This window comes from Scyliorhinus canicula, chromosome 8, assembly GCF_902713615.1.
Source record: "Scyliorhinus canicula chromosome 8, sScyCan1.1, whole genome shotgun sequence".
Classification (NCBI taxonomy): Eukaryota; Metazoa; Chordata; class Chondrichthyes; order Carcharhiniformes; family Scyliorhinidae; genus Scyliorhinus; species Scyliorhinus canicula.
The window spans coordinates 61,605,662-61,623,039 of NC_052153.1; the positions used below are offsets into that span (position 1 = coordinate 61,605,662).

The following is a 17,378-nucleotide window of genomic DNA, read 5'->3' on the forward strand; positions in this document are numbered from 1 at the left end:
CTTATCCGGGATATTGTTAAAAGCCTTCTGAAAGTTCAAATAAGCCACATCCACTGGCTCCACTTCATCCACTCTACTAGTTACCCGTCCTCGAAGAACTCCTTTAGATTTGTCAAGCATGATTTTCTATTCATAAGTCCACGCTCTTTCAAGGGCCGGTGTAGACTCAATGGGCCGAATGGCCTCCTTCTGCTCTGTATATTCTATGTTCCTGTTTACTTTTGTGTCTGATAGGAATAAACAATTGTTGCAGATCTCCCATGCGTTCCTCGAATGTTTGCCATTGCCTTTCCACAGTCAGCCCTTTAAGTAAGGTTCTCCAATCGATCATGATTGGGGGGGGGGGGGGGGGGGGGTAAATGAGGAGTGGGGGAGGGGGTAAATGAAGGGGAGGGGAAGATTGAGAGGGAGTATTGGGGGCAGGAGGGAAATTTGGGAAAGAGGGGATTGGGGGGAAAGAGGGAAATAGGGGAGAGGGGATGGGGAAGGAAGGAAGTCATGGGGAAGGAAATGGGGGAAGTATCAAATTGGGGGGTTGAGCTGACGGACATAGCCTCGTCCTATGAGAATCTGGTGAGGATGATGGCTTCCCTGATCCTCCAGCCATGTCAGACCCTTGCCGCCACCTGTCCTCCATCCTCTGGCTCCTCCCTGGGCTCGTCCCCTGATCTATCTCCTTCCCATCCTCAGATGAGGTCGCATGTCCCTCCTCCTCCTTCTATAGTATGTGGCCCAGCTGCTGTTCCAGGTTGTGGAGGGCACAGCAGACCTCTACAATTTGGGAGAACCTCTGGGGGTGTACTACAGGGCACCACCAGAGCAGTCCAAGCATTGGAACCGCATTTGCAGCAGCCCAATGCATTGCTCAATGACAGCATGGGTGGCAATATGGGTCTCTGTATCGGTCTGAGGTCTCCGCACCTGCATCATCAGTCATGAGCTCAGCGGGCATTCCTTATTCCCCCAACAGCCACCAATTATCTTGGGGTTGAAGACACGGGGATTTCCGAGTGTCCCAGGATGTAGCTATCATGCACGTTTCCTGGGTAGCAGGCACACACATGCATGATATGGAGGCGCTATGGAAAAGGAAGGAAACAGCAACAGCAGCCTCCAGACATCTGCAACCACCAGCAGGAGCAAGTAGCAAACACAACCTGCAACTGTGAAGTGCCCTCACAACTAACACAGCTAATTCATCATTTGCAATGGCCTTTGGCTGGTCACAGTCAAAGGGAATGAAATCGACTTTCATGAGAGAAGCTGCAGCAGGTCTATATTCTGCAAGTGTTTGGTTGGACATGCAGGCTGCAGCTGCAGCTGCCCCTGCTATTGGTCTCCACAATATTTAAAGATGGCTTGAAGGCCTCAGAGACGCAAAGCCCCTCCCCCTCGATCCAGGGGCGACCCCGGACCTGGATGCTTCAGCCCCTCGACCAAGCCCAACTTCCCCCCCGAGCACTGGATCAGCAACTCCAGTGCCCCTGAGCTGCATGCCGGTAAATATAAATGGCTATTTACCTCCTCACTTCGCTCAGCAGCCATTATGCCAGCTTTACATTTTTGAAAAGGAGTACTAAACGACGCTCATGTCACTTCCAGCTGGGTAGTCAGTCGGGTAATTCCCGGGAGGCCGCTGCATTCAACTTGTGAAGATGTACCACATTTTCAGTGAAAGCTAAATAGGCAGCCTATGGCTTTGGAGTTATAGCATCCAAAGTCTGAAAAGATGAATGTTCGAGGTATATCATACATTAGCCCTGGCATTAATTTTGATTTTTTTAAATATAAATTTAGAATACCCAATTATTTTTTCCAATTAAGGGGCAATTTAGCGTGTCCAATCCACCTATCCAGCACATCTTTTGGGTTGTGGGGGTGAAACCCACGCAGACACGGGGAGAATGTGCAAACTCCTCACGGACAGTGACCCAGAGCTGGGATTCGAACCCGGGTCCTCAGTGCCGTGAGGCTGCAGGGCTAACCACTGTGCTGCCCGATAATTTCGCTTTTTAAAGGATGTGCAGGAAATAACAGGTGTGATTCTTAAGTCTGCAGTTCTCATTTAATGTAAACCAGGAACGCTTTTTGCAGACATCAGATGAATTTTCCTTTGGAACACCACACTTACAGAACCTACAGGTGATATCAGGTGACTCAGAAACCAACTCCAGATTCGCAGTTGATAGAAGCCTCCATAAGAAGAAGGCCACCTCAATCCCAAGAGATTTTTGTGGATGAGTAGTAAACCTTCTTGACTGGCTATCAGACTGCAACCAGGAGAAGTAAGAAATAAATAGGTAAAATAAAGGAACATGCAGCTAACCAAGGGAAAGCAGTTTTAGGAAATATCGGTTTCTGTTCAATTTGTGTTCATTACATATTAATTAGGTGGTGGCATTAAATGGGGGTTCACTGGTGGTCCTATAAAAAGGAACAGACTGAAATTGCGATTGTTCGGCGAGGAGGTCCATTCTTGTCATATGTATCACTGCAAATAAAGTCTTCTGAAAATATGTAAAGATTGGCCCCTGTTCTATCCTTCATTTGGAGTATATCACTAAGGACTTTATTAAAATAGAATGTGCACTGACATTGGGTTTTATTATTCATTGCTGCTTTGAGCGATCCTGGAAAATGGTACATTTATCTGATGCTGGTGTGTTAAGTCAGACATCCATTATTGATATGCTCATGCAGAGGGAATTCTGTTGGCAGGTTGTAGGATTAAGGGAATGATAATTTATTTGGAGGTGGGGAGGACAACCTGCATACAGTTAATATGCAATTAACACAAGAGACACCATCAGTACTCAGAAAAGAAGATTTTGGTAATGAAATGGGCTTTAATATCCTATGTAGCAACAGCTGCAAATATCAACTACAGGTTACTGTGACATTTACCTCCATTAATTATGCAGGTAGCAAAGCGAGGGCTACCACCCCAGAAATGTTAACATCCAGATCTTTCGGAATGGTGTAGCTGCAAAGTGTGCAGCAAATTATAAATATATATGATGTGGCAGACCAACCTGTTTATGGAGCAACAACTTTCTTTTAAAGCCATGCCTTAAAATCTAATAAAGTTATACATGCCTTGTGGTAGCACTCCTCTGCTACTGTTATTCATTAACCATGAGAACAATGGTAAACTATGTCACCCAGAAGCTATGAATCAGCAGACTGAGTTTCCACTTGAGAAGTCCACAAGTGCTAAATTTTGATAGATAGGTGCATCATGACAACTCTGAGCAGATTTCAAATTGACATTTTGACACATAAGAACATAGCAACTAGGAGCAGGAGTAGACAATTCAGCCCCTCAAGCCTGCTCTGCCATTCAATACGATCATGGCTCATCTCACCTTGGCCTCAACTCCTTTCCTGCCCATTCTCGATAACCCTTCAACCCATCACTAATTAAGAATCTGTACATCTCCTCCTTAAATTTACCCATCCTGGCATCCACGCACCGCATGGATTTCCAGATTCATGACCCTTTGAGAAGTAATTTCTCCTCATCTCTGGAGATGCGACCCATTATCCTAACACTATAACCTCTCATTCTAGATTGCCTCACAAGGTGAAACATCCACTCTATGTTCTACTTTGTCAATACCTTTTCTCATCCTACATACCTCAATTAGATCTCCTCTCATTCTTCTAAACTCGAGAGAGTAGAGGCCTGAACTGCTCAATCTCTCTTCATAAGACAAACCCCTCATCTCTGGAATCAATCTAGTGAACCTCTTTTGAATTGCCTCCAATGCAACTATATCTCACTTCAAGTAATGAGACCAAACTGTACACAATACTCCAGGTGTGGTATCACCAATGCCTTGTATAGTTATAGCAACGCTTCCTTACTTTTATATTCTATTCCTTTAGCCATAAATACCTACAAATTCCATTTGCCTTCCTTATTACCTGCTGTACCTGCGTTCTAGTTTCTGCGATTCATGTATGAGGACACTCTTTGCACCAAAGCGCTCTGAAGTTTCTCTCCATTTAGATAATAAGTTGCCATTCTAATTTTCCTACCAAAGGTAGATAACCTCACAATTATCCACTTTAAACTCCATGTGCCAGACTTTGGTCCAGTCACCCAATATATCCATATCCATTTGTAAGTTTCTTATTTCCTCATTGCAACTTACTACTCCACCTATTTTAGTGTCATCTGAAAATTTGGCTATAGTACCTTCTTTCCCTGCATTCAAGTCATTAATATAGATTGTAAGTAGTTGGGGCATGAAGACCGAACCCTGTGATACCCCACTACTTACATCTTGCCAACCAGAAAAAAAAGCATTTCGCCCAACTCTGCATTCTGTTGGTTAGCCAGTCTTTTATACAAGCTAATAAATTACCCCTCACCTCATGTGATCTTGCCATGTGCATTAACTTTTGGGCGGCATCTTATCAAATGCCTTCTGAAAGTACAGATACACCACATCTACAGGATCCCCATTATTCACTTGGCTTGCTACATCTTCAAAGAAATCTGGCAAATTTGTCAAACACAATTTTCTCTCCATACAACCATCCTGACTCTGATGGATTAAATTTTGACTTTCCAAATGTCCTGTTATTACGTCCTTAATAATGGATTCTAAAATTTCCCAACAATAGATGTTGAACTAACTGGTTCATAGTTTCCTACTTTCTGCCTCCCTCCCTTTTTGAATAAGGGCATTATATTAAATTTTTTTCAAACCACTGAAACGTTTCCCGGATCTAGGAAACTTTGGAATATTATAACCAATGGATCCATTATCTCCACTGTCACTTCCTTTACGACCCTCGGATGAAGGCCATCAGGCTCTGAGGACTTTCTTCAATCCCAATAGTTTCTTTAGTATGTTTTCCCTATTGATGATGATTGTTCTTGGTTCCTCCCTTTCTATTACCTTTGCATCATCTATTACTATTCGGTTGACACTCGTGTCCACCACCATGAAAACTGAGATCAAATATTGGTTTACTGTCTGCCATTTCTGTGTGCCCCACTATTAATTCCCCGGTCTCATCCTGCAAGGGATCTGCATTCACGTTAGCTGCTATCTTCCCTTTAATATATTTATAAAAACTATCTTTTTAATATTTTGCGCTAGCTTTTTTCCATAATTTACATTTTCTCTTTTTAGTGCTTTTTAGTAACCCTTTAATGATCTTTAGAAGTTTTCCAATCTTTCAGCCCGCCACTGGCCTTTGCAATATGGTATTCCTTAGTTTTTGTCTTTATGTTATCGTTAACTTCTTTGCTTAGCCATGTTTTTTCCTCCTCTTTCAACCTTTCTTCCTCTAAAATATATTTTAGTTGGGACAAATTGAACATCTCCTTAAACATCTATCAATGCTCATCGCCTGCCCTACATTTTAGTCTTCCTTCCCAGTCCACTGTCCTCATGCTTATGTAATTACTTTTGTTTAACTCTACAATGCCAGTGTGGGACTTCAGGGGGCAGGATTCTCCCAGCCCTGGGCGGGGCCGGATAATCCCCGCAAATGGGCCACGCCGCCCTGACGCCGGCATGCGATTCTCCGCAGAGCGGGGAATCGGCACAATTGGCGCCGGCATGGTTGGCGCGACACCGGTCGCGGTCGGCACGCTGATTCTCCGACCCAGATGAGCCGAGCGGCTGTAAGAAAAGAGTCGAGTCCCACTGGCGCCGATCTAACCTTCTCTGGGCCGGCGGGACCTCGGCGTTAAAAGGTCAGGTGGCGGCCTGTGCGGGGGAGGGGGGTCCAACCCTGGGGGGGGCCTCCGATATGGCCTGGCCCGCGATCGGGGCCCACCGATCAGCGTGCCGGCCTCTGTGTCTGGGGGCCTCCTTTCCTATGCGCCGGGCCCTGTAGTCCTGCACCATGTTGCGTCGGGGTCAGCGCGTTGAAGGAGGTCAATGTGCATGCGCACGTTGGCGCCGGCGCCACTGCGCATGTCCTCGTTTGCATCAGCGCAACTGCGCATCTGCGGATCCTGCGGCGCACAGTTTGTGCCGGGATTAGCAGCTGGAGTGGCTGCATGCTCTAGCGCTGTGCTGGCCCCCTGTAGGGCCAGAATTAGTCGTGGGAGCGGCCCGTTCATGCCATCGTAAAACGCGACAGTGTTTACGACAGCGTGGACAGTCTGCCGCGGGATTGAAGAATCCCACCCCTGTTTCTCACCCTTAAACTGAATTTTGAATTCTATCATGCTATGGTCATTCTTCCCTAGAGGATCCTTAACTATAAAGTCATTAATTAATTCCTAGTCATTACACAATACAAGATTCAGAATAGCCTGCTCCCTGGTTTGTTCCAGAACATATTGCTCCAAGAAACATTCTCTAATGCATTCAATTAACTCTTCTTTATGCCAATTTAGCCAATCTGATTAATCTAGTCTGAGGACGGCATAGTGTTTAGCGCAGCTGCCTCACAGTGCCAAGGCCCTGGGTTCTATTCCAGCCTTGGGTGACTGTGGCGCTTGCACATTCTCTCCGTCTCAACGTAGGTTTCCTCCGGGTGCTCCGGTTTCCTTCCACAGCCCGAAGATATGTAGGTTTGGTGGATTGACCATGGTAAATTGTCCCTTAGTGTCCAAATATATGCAGGTTAGCTGGGGCTGCGGCGGTAGGGCGGTGGGGTGCTTTTCGGAAGGTTGGTGCAGATGTAATGGGCCGAATGGTCTCCTTCTGCACTGTAGGAATTCTATGAACTTCTATATGCACATCACACATGATTACTGCCGTACCTTTCTTAAAAGGCCCGACTATTTCCTGATTATACTGTGCCCTATTGTGGGACGACTGTTTGGTGACCTATTGATTACTCCCACCAGGGACTTTTCTCTTGCTCTTTCTTATTTCTACTGAGACTCAGTCCATGTCTTGATCTCTAGTGCCTGCATGATTTATTACTTCAGCACTGATCCCTTCCTTTACCAGCAAAGCTACATCACCTCTTTTTCCTTTTCTCCATCCTTCCGAAATCCTGTGTACTCGTGGAATTTCAACTCCTAGACCTGGTCTCCTTGTATTTTCTTTTTGGTTGCCCACCTGCCCTCCTCAGCCCTCGCCTGGAGGTCGAGGGTCGCTCCACAACTCCCCTTGACAGCTATTGGCTAGAGCCTTCTCCTTGCCTTGCTTACTCTGTGTATAGTGATGAAATGGAAGCCCTTCTTTTTAAGGTAATTGCAGAAATTTGCAAAGCAGCATTGGTATCATTCTGGACTATAGCCAGCAACCTCTAAAAACTAGATGACCCTAACTTTCTCCTGCCTTTCTATGATGATCAAGGTGATGAATTCTCCATTTGTTGTGCAAAGTGTCTCTGGCACCTGAAAAATGTCTGTCCATTCTGTAGCCTGGCTACTTTTAGAGAGCTCCCCATTGTATAGCAGTATGCTCATTTTATTTGACATAGATACTGATCCCACCATCACACTTTCCCACTTTAAATGACTTGATTTTTGACCTGCATGCTCTAGAATTATTATCTGAAATAAAAAACAATCAAAATATTGCTACCACCAATAGCATACACCTTAACCACTGAATACAATTCCCTTTTCCATTATACTTAAAAATGATTTTGTTATCTTCATGGACACTTACAGAAGCCAATCTACGGCGATGATCAGAGTGACATCATTAGCAGGTAATCCAACTGCAGTAAGAACAATCACCATGGTGACCATCCCAGCCTGAGGAACTCCAGCTGCTCCTATACTGGCTGCAGTTGCTGTAACACTAGAAATAAGCAGACATTTTAAAGTTCAATAGAAAAAATATTGTGATCGTACATCATACATTGATGTTTTTATCTCCCTCGGCAAAAATGTAAAATGCTGTCACAGTTTGTCCATACATAGCACGTCTACCCTGAAGGGCTGGGTGGGGCGTTACACGTATGACAGTGAAACTGAGAATTACCTGATTTGTCGTGCTTAGTCAGCCAAGGAAAAAGACGGGAATGGCATTATTAGCCTAAAGGATTCTTGGAATAATGAGGAGAAATAGTTTGTCGAAGATTCCTGCTCACAATCCTATCCACTAATGCTGCTGGAAATAGGAATTGAGTGAAGAAACCATTATTTAACCATCTGTTTCAATAGATAATTCTCTTGAGTTTGATAGTTCAGCGGCGCTCATTGTTCAGGCTTACACATGAAGAATAGGCATTTATTTTCAGCGCTAATGTGCCCGAACATCAGAAGGGGGACTAGGGAGAATAATCGGGGCAAAGCGAGAGCAGGAACAAATATTATTTTGTATAAAGCAGTAATTCGCTTACGATTTTAGTTGGATTGTTTAGTTACCTTTTTGTTTACACTGTACCTTAGGATAGTGAAAATAAATAATAAGATTGTAAATTCTATAATCATTATTAAACCTTGTACCAAAAGATAGGTAACAATGTTTGCCATGTTTTATTTCTTAATTAAGAACCATGAAATTAAACAAAGTTTCACATGTGGTATCATAGGGTGATTTGAACTTGCTGAGGCCAATGGGAATAAACAGGAGTAGCTCTGAAATTGCAGTGCTGCTCTTACTGCCTCGTTCCCAGTCAGATCCTCTCTGCTGCCATTCGTACAATATCTTCGCAAGCGTGGCTTTGATGCCGACCTGAGTATGTCGGAGCCTCATTAAAAAGTGAAACCTTTGACCGTACAGTGTCAATAAGACATTTCCACCATTTGTACATTTGCAAGTGGAAATGATTAGCAGGTGCTACTGGACAGAATCTGAAAACTGTTAATGATCTGAGGGGATAGAAATGGTGGGGGGAGGGGGGAAGAGGGGACGTTACACCCCACTGTAGTATAAAGGGTTAATAGCTCATATGCTAATAGCTAGAGCAAATCATTGATGATGTCAGATCACATGTAACTGGAATCTGAGGCAAGAAGGTTCTAATGAAGTTCTGCTAAAGTCTGTCTGTAAATAGCATAAATAGTCAATAAATGTTCACTAGTTTGTGACAACATGGTTTTCAGCTCTCTTCTCCCCAAGGCACCAAAAGCCCATTTGTGATAATATATGGTGGCAGCAGTATGCAAACTGTTTTCCAAGAATTCCAGTGAGAAGAGTATGGTTTTATTCATAGTTTTATTCATAAGGGGGTTAGTTGAATGCATATAGCTAATAGGTTTAAATATTAAAAGTGTCTTGAATGTGGGAACCCAGTCATTTTCTCATATAATGAATTAACCATTGTATTCCATTGTATTCAATACTGAGAATGGATTGTTCTCTGCCTAATCAAGTAATCAATTTTAGCTAGGTATCTGCCAAGTTGCGGAACATGGCAGGTATGAGAAAACATGTCCTGCTCTTTTCCTCAAACTGCACATGCAGACACTAAGCTAGTTTTGATAGGCACTAGTCAATCTTAAGTAATGTTCACTGTTTGATTAACAACTTCTCCTCTATGTAACAGACATTCATTTGAACAAACCAGGAGGTCCCAATTGAGAATTAGAAGCCACTTAAAGTCAATGAGGTGTTAAACCAGAGATAAAGGGCGAAATTCTCCCCCCCCCACGACGGGTGGGAGAATAGCGGGAGGGCCTTCCCGACTTTTTTGACGCCCTCCCGCTATTCTCCCACCCCCCCGCCGAAATCCCGACACGAATCGCTGCCGCCGTTTTTTTACGGCCGGCAGCGATTCACAGCTGTTAGAAGGGCCGAAGTCCCAGCCCTTTACGACCTTTTTACGAATGGCAAACACACCTGGTCCTGCCATTCGTAAAAACGTCGTGACCACCTGGAAAAAAATAACCATGGCACCGATTGGCACGGCAGTACCACGGCCGTGCCAAGGGTGCCATGGGCCCGCGATCGGTGCCCACCGATCGCGGGCAGCGGGCCCGATGCCCGCGCACTATTTGTCCTTCCGCCGCCCCGCAGTATCAATACGCGGGGCGGCTGAGGGGCAACCCGGACCGCGCATGCGCGGGTTTCGCGCAAAAACGCGATGACGTCACCCGCGCATGCGCGGGTGGAGTCTTCCCACCTGCGCATGCGCGGCTGACGTCATATGACGCGTCAGCCGGCGCTAAGTCCGACAAGCGGGCTTAACGATTTTCGTTAAGCCCGACTTGTCGGGGCCTCCGACGTCGGGCTGCTAGCCCCGACGGGGGACCAGAATCGGTCCCCCGTCGGGAAGGGGCGCGATGCCGTAAAACCCGCCCGGGTTTTACGGCAGTTTGACGATTTCTCCCGTTTTGGGAGAATTTCGCCCAAAGAATTCCCATTAAAGTAGGACCTCGACTTTGTTCCTAAATTCTTGAATCATCTATCTGTTTGTTTGTGTTCAAGCAATTTTCTTTTGTGCTTAATGCTTTTGCCATGTGCGTGACTTTTTAATGTATTGTTTGATATTTGATTTCTATGTTTTTATTCAGTTCTTATTCAAGTGTATACCAACGAGTAACTAACAATAAAGTCATATTTTTGGCACCAACTGGAATACCGATTCTTATTAGAAAGTAAAATAAGAGTCCCAACATCATTTCTATGAAACCAATCAGTGCTGATAAAGGCAGGAAAAGCAAAAGCTGTTGGCCTGGCAGAGCATGCTTGAAAAATCCCTGCAGCAGCAATTGGGACAACTAATCTCTATCGGAGTCTCACAGCCAAATATAAGTGTACATAGCTATGGAGAAAGTCCTACCACTTCCTGAGATCCCAGGCGTCATGGTGCACTAATCTGGACACTGTAAAAACTGGCATTGCTGATTCACTCAATACCAGACTGCCTCCAGACTAGCTTACGAACCAGATAAGGATCAGGGGCGGAATTCTCCCCTACCCGGCGTGACGGAGGGTCCCAGAGTAGGGGAGTGGCGCCAACCACTCAGGGGTCGTGCCGCCCCAAAGGTGGCGAATTCTCCCCACCTTTGGGGGCCAGCCCCGCGCCGGAGCGGTTAGCACCAGAAGACTGGCGCAAAAAACCGGCGCCCCCGGCAGCGGGGCTGGCCGAAAGGCTTTCGTCGGTCGGCGCATGCGCCGGCAGTGACGTCAGCGGCCAGCTGCCGCTGACGTCACTGCCGGCGCATGCGCGATGTGGGGTTCTCTTCCTCTTCCACCATGGCGGAGGCCGTGGTGGCTGCGGAGGAAAATAGTGTACCCAGGGCACTGGCCCGGAGTCTGAGCGGGGGGCCCGATATTGGGCCAGGCCACCGTGGGGGCATCCCCCGGGGTTCGATCGCCCCCCGCCCCCCCCCCAGGACCCCGGGGCCCGCTCGCGCCGCTGATCCCACCGTTCCAGAGGTGATTTAAACCTTGGCGGCGGGAGAGGCCTCCCAGCGGCGGGACTTCGGCCCATCCGGGCCGGAGAATCAACGCAGGGGCCTCTCCGATCGGAGTGGCGAGATTCCTGCCGCCTCCACTTCCCGGGTGGCGGAGAATCTCTGCCACGGCGGGGGCGGGATTTTCGGCGGCCCCAGGCGATTCTCCGACCCTGCTGGGGGTTGGAGAATTTTGCCCCAGGTCAGCATTCTCCTTTATGCAATCTTTAGCAAGACAGGGGATTGAGGAAGAAACTACTAAATGCAAAGAGGTCATCAAAACCGTTGATTCCTACTTTAGCCTATGGTGCAATTTTACAGCAGAACTGACAAAATTCAATTGGCCCAGCCAGGAATTTGGAGAGAATATTGATTATTTCATAAACAACCTGTATCACTTAGAGATAACGGTAAATATGGGACATTGAGCGAGGAACTCAGCAGAGACCGCTTCATAATGGGAGTCATCGTCAGGCTTCTCAAAGTCCAGAGGAGATCTCACTTTATCCAAAACAACAGTTAGCTAGGAAGGCCGAACTTTGCAAGAAATGCATGCTATTCATCTCGGGTGATAAGAAGCCTTCCTGGGGGCAGATCACTAACTTGGTCCTATTTTTGAACCATATGGTTGTCAGTGTGCCTGACAGAAAACAAGAGTTTGTATGAAGAGGGCGTGGTCGGTGTGATTCTTCCATGTCCGTGTTGTAATGGGAAAAAAATGTCGACTTCCACACCTGCTTCAGGAGGCGGCATTTTAAAACAATACACTGCAGCAGCAGGAAACGTCCATCTTCAGGTCAAAAGTTAAAAGACAGACCATTCCAATCTGCAAATGTCCAAGGGTCCCCAGGGTAGCTTGCTGCAGCATTACTTGTATCCATAGAAATCTTGCTGACAAGTCTATTTGGGCGAGGCTGCCCCACTGATACTGGGTTTGGTTCTCTTCTTTTCAAATGGTCCAAGTGTACTTTTTACCCATTTTCCTTGAACTTCTATCTCATAAGACACTGGACCTGTTTTGGCCACGACTGTTCCCAGGATCCAATTTGGGGCAGCACAAAATTGTTTGCATATACCAAATCATCCACGTCAAATGTTCTCTCAGCTTTCTTCAAGTGGTGGTGTTTTTTTCTATTCATTCTGTTCCTACGCACCAAATTCAGAAATATAAGATCTATCCGTGCCCTAATGTATCTGCCCATTGTAACTCGGCGGGTGTAATACCCATGGTGACATGGGGTGTAATTTGGTAGGTGTGCAGGAACTGTGGCAGCCTGAATTGCAGAGGGGCTGATGACTGTTTCTTCATGGCAGTTTTGAATGACTCTCACAGCCACCTCATTTGAAGCAGGGTGGAAGGGAGCTGTTTGAATATGTTGAATGCCATTGGTTCTCATAAAACTTTGGAATTTTTCACGAGTGAAAGCAGTCCCATTATTGAGTCAAGAACTTCAGACAGCTCATGAGTGGCGATTGTCTACTATCGTTGCCAACTTGTCTACTATCGTTTCTGAGGCTGTAGACTTCATTTCATGTATGTCTAACCATTTGAAGGGAGTAACTACAATGAGAAAGAAGATGGAGCCCACATATGGACCCGGGAAATCGACATTAAGGCACACCCAAGCTCGATGTCGCCATTCCTAAGGATGAACTAAGACCATAGGCGGTAAGTTCTGCTGCATTTGACATTAGTCACATTGCTTGACCAGATTCTCAATGTTGACATCCATCCCGGACCACCACAGGATGGGCACAGTGTAACTCCTGCAATGATAACTTTTTAGCAGGAGTGGGAAGGACCAACCAAGCTCCACATAACGATACACCATCTTCACAACTTAGCTAGTCTTTTCCTTTCTGAAAGGGTTCCAACTTCTTAAACCTGTTATCATAACGCCAGCTGTGAAGGACGGTATTCTTGACTCGTGATAATAAGGGGTCTTTTGGAGCTCAAAGCTTGACCTGTTGCAGTGACACTGGCAATGTATGTAGAAAGGGTAATGCAAGAACGATTTCCTATGGTGCACTGTCAGGTAGAGGAAGACGACTCAAAGCATCCACATTTGAAATGTGGGTGACGGCTTATGTTGAAGCATGTACAATAAAGCCCAGCATTGGATCCCAGCTGAAGCTATGAGAGGGTGGCTTTCTCCTCCCTAAATAATCCCAACAGGGGTTTGTGGTGAGTAATGACTATGATATGTCATCCATAGATGTATTGATGGAACTTTTTCACTCTAAATAATATGGCTAGTTCCTCCTTTTCATTTGAGAGTAAGTTTGTTCAACACTGGTCAAAGTCTTGAGGCACAGGCGATAGGGCTTTCTGCACCACCTTCTATTTTATGGGCCAAAACCGCTCCGATTCCATATGGGGACATATTGCAGGTAAGAATGATCTTTTTTGAGGGGTCAAAATAGATCAAGAGACTGCCTGATTGTAAAGATAGCTTAACCTGTTCAAAGGCTTCGTTCTGATGGTCTTTCCAATACCACCTCAGATGCGTCTTCAAGAGTTGTTAAGGGTGCCAATATTGTAGAAAGATTAGGAACAAATCTGTCCTAATAGTTCACCATTCCTATAAAGTATTTCAGTTCTGATATATTTTGTGAGGCCAGTGTATTCTTAATTGCTTTGATCTTCTCCTCCAGAGGGTGCAGCCCTGTGGCGTCTACCCTGAATCTTAAGTACGTCACTTCCTGAGCTTGGAACATTAATTTCTCCCTTTTCAACCTTACTATGACCTTCTTAAACTTTTAAAAACTTCTTCGAGATTTACTAGATGCTCCTCCAGGACACTCCCGTAAGCAGTGCATCAGCTAGATAGACAATCACCTTCGACAGATCCTGTAGTAAACTTTCCATCATGCATCGGAAAATCGCACCTGCAGATGAGACTGTGAAAGGTAGCCGGATATGCTGGCATGATCCTTTGTTGATGTTTATAGTAACAAATTCCCTGCATGTTTTGTCTAACTCTAATTGTTGGTATGCATGACCTATATCAAATTTAGTGTAAATTAAGCCTCCTGCCAATGGGGCGTATAAATCTTCAATTCTTGGTACTGGGTATCGATTCAATTTCGCTGCCTGATTCACAGTTAGTTTGTAGTCTCCGCATATCCTGATGGCTCTATCTGGCTTCGCCACTGGCACAACTGGAGCCGCCCACTTCAAAAACTGTACAGGTTTGATGATACCTAATTATTCTAGTCACAAGTTCAGACTCAATCTTCTCGTGTAAGGCATAGTGGAGGGGTCCAGCTCTAAAAAACCTGTGTGTGGCCTCAGGATCCACATAAACCTTTGCTTTTAGGTCATGTATCTTGCCTAACTCGTACTGGAAAACTTTTTAATTTTTTAAGGATATCATGAGGTGGCACAATGGCACAGTGGTCAGCACTGCTGCCTTACACCGCCAGGGGCCCGGGTTCAATTTGGGACTTGGGTCACTGTCTGTGTGGAGTGTGCACTTTCTCCCCTGCGTGGGTTTCCTCCGGGTGCTCAGGTTTCCTCCCACAATCCAAAGATGTGCGGGTTATGTGGGGTTACGTGGTAATGGGGATAGGGCAGGGGAATGGGCCTATGTGGGGTGCACTTTCAAAAGGTTGGTGAAGACTTGATGGACCAAATGGCCCCTTGCTGCACTGTAGGAATTCTACGGTTCTATGAAGAATGCCTTTGTTAATTTGGAAGATTTCTGGCCAATTTTATCTAATTTAGCGAAGCAAATCTCAGTCCATCAGTCTTGGCCCTTCTCCACCCACTACTATTAGAAGCAGTTGAGCTGACTGGTGCAGGTAACTTATAGGTGTTTTGGTTATTCCTAGGATCCTGAAAGCTTCCCCGGTATATGTGGTCTTTGTGCTTTTTAACTTCAGGGGCTGGTCCCCACCTTGCAAATACTGATACGTTTGTTCACCTATTACTGTTGCAGAAAATCCCATGTCTACTTCCATTCTAAGTGGCTGACCATTCACTATCAGCACAATAGTAATTGGATGTGTCTTGCCCACGTTTATGTTGTCTAACTTATACATATCAGATCCGTTTTCAGGATTATACTCAACACTGTGTGTTGCAATCAGAGTTTTTTTTAATGGGTCCCTGTGGGCTCTGCCTAGTCTTGCATTTCTTCCCAATGTGCCCCCTCCTATTGCAGGCATAACATGTAGCTTCCCTGAATTTACATCTCTCCTGGGGATGTCTCTCTAACACTAGTAGCATTGTTCATAGCTACTGGTCTGTGGGCCAAAATCCCTATATTTCTGCATTCTCTTTTTCTCTGAGCCTCTTTGCTTGTTACTTTCTGTGCCTTCATCTTTGCCACCACAACTGCAGCGGTTTCCTGCCAAACCTAGTGTACCTTGCTGCTTGCAACCTATCGCCCCCTTTCAGCACTTTCCATGGCCTGGGTGCCTTCCAATGCCTTCTTTAAGGCAATCTCTGCCTCTACTAACAATATTTTTGTATAGCCGCGTTGTTAATACCACAGACCAGCCTGTCCCTCAATGTGTCTCTGAGTGCAGACCAGAGCTCGCATTCTTCAGTCATTTGTTTTAAGCACGTCATGCAATCGTTTCCCTTGGGACCCTTGACGTCAAATTGAACTTGTATCATTGCATTATTATCAAGAGCTACTGGTGGTATTGTCCCTTGGCTAATTCCACAAGTTCCTCGAAAGTTTTGGAGTCGGGAGCATCTGGGGAAGCCAGATTCCTAATCAGGTTATGGGTATTAGCCCCGCAGACCGCTAATAGGATTAGCCACTGCGTTCCTTCCCCACCCCCCAAATTAATTGGCCTTAAAAAAGTAGCGAAGGTGTTTGACACATAGCCCCCATTGTTCCGTATTAGGGTTGAATGGTTCTAGTTTGTGAAAAAGGGGCTGAATGAGTTTGCTTCAAAGGAAAAGCTTTCACATGAAGTTTGTTCTCATATTTGCAGCAGTAGGAAGGCACTCTGGTTGGCCCTTGTCACCAATGTAATATCCTGCCAGACGGGAGACCACCAAGTTGATTAAAGAATAATGGTAGCACTGCTGCTTCACGGTGCCGAGGACCCAGGTTCGATCCCTGTCCCAGGTCACATACAAGTGGAGTTTGCACATTCTCCCCGTGACTGCATGGGTCATACCCCGATAACCCAAAGATGTGCAGGGTAGTTGGATTGGCAACATTAAATTGCCCCTTAATTGGAATTATTTTTAAAAAGATGAACTGTTCATTAAAGCAGCAATTATATACAGAGAGTGAGATAAAAGGATATCATGTTTCAAGACTCCAAACTACCGTACTCAGCCTATAGGGTTCGTGCTCTTCCCCGATTGGTTGACAGGGTCACATGACCCTTTCGGCACTCACCCCCTTAAAAGTGCACTTTTCTGAGGCCACGAAGAGTCCAGCCCGAGTTTGTTGAGTCGAGCAGAAAGTAACTTTTATTTACGATATTATTTGCACAGCACCAGCAAGGTAAGGTAAAAGATAAAGTCGCCAAAGTCCCTGATGACCAGTGGTTGCTTTCCCCTTGGAGGGGGAGAACTGACTGGCGATGATTTAACCTGAGGATCACCACACCTCAGGCGAGGGGCAAGGTTGAGAAGGCGGGCCTTTATCAATAACCACCACCAGAAGCCCACTACTACTGGGCCTCTCTCTGGCCAGGACCATTTTGGTCGGTGCTACTTGTACAGCTGAGAGTAACGATCGCCCCGACCCTTATCGGAAGAGCTCATATTCCACAAGATCCAAGGGGTAACCAATTGTCCCCAGCCAATTGGATCCGAGTAGGTTACAATAGGCACACTACCACATATAACTTTGCATCTTCTTTACTCAGCAATTGCAGACGAAACTCAGATTGACTTGGAACGCTGTGAATCAGTCTTCACAGACAAAACACCATCCCTACCACCACAGGAGGAAAGCACAGATCTTTCATTTTTCCTCGAGAGGCTAGATGAAGCGGGAGTCAGGTGCAACAAAGGTGAAGGTAGTCAGCCGCAAGATGACATTCAAGACCTCAATTTGCCTTTTTGAGAAAGAGTGGAATTGGATAATAACCAAGGTGCCACTGATATTGGCGATTTGTCACAGGA

At 45.8% G+C, this 17,378-nt stretch overlaps 1 protein-coding gene across 1 annotated transcript in view; it reads right to left on the minus strand.

Moving 5' to 3' along the window:
• The window catches only part of slc1a1 (solute carrier family 1 member 1), a 96,958-nt gene that overhangs the window by 14,160 nt on the left and 65,420 nt on the right, over positions 1-17,378 (minus strand). The window contains exon 11 of the mRNA XM_038804653.1: positions 7,599-7,733. Coding sequence (XP_038660581.1) covers positions 7,599-7,733 — 135 coding nt within the window. The remainder of the gene's footprint in view (positions 1-7,598; positions 7,734-17,378) is intronic.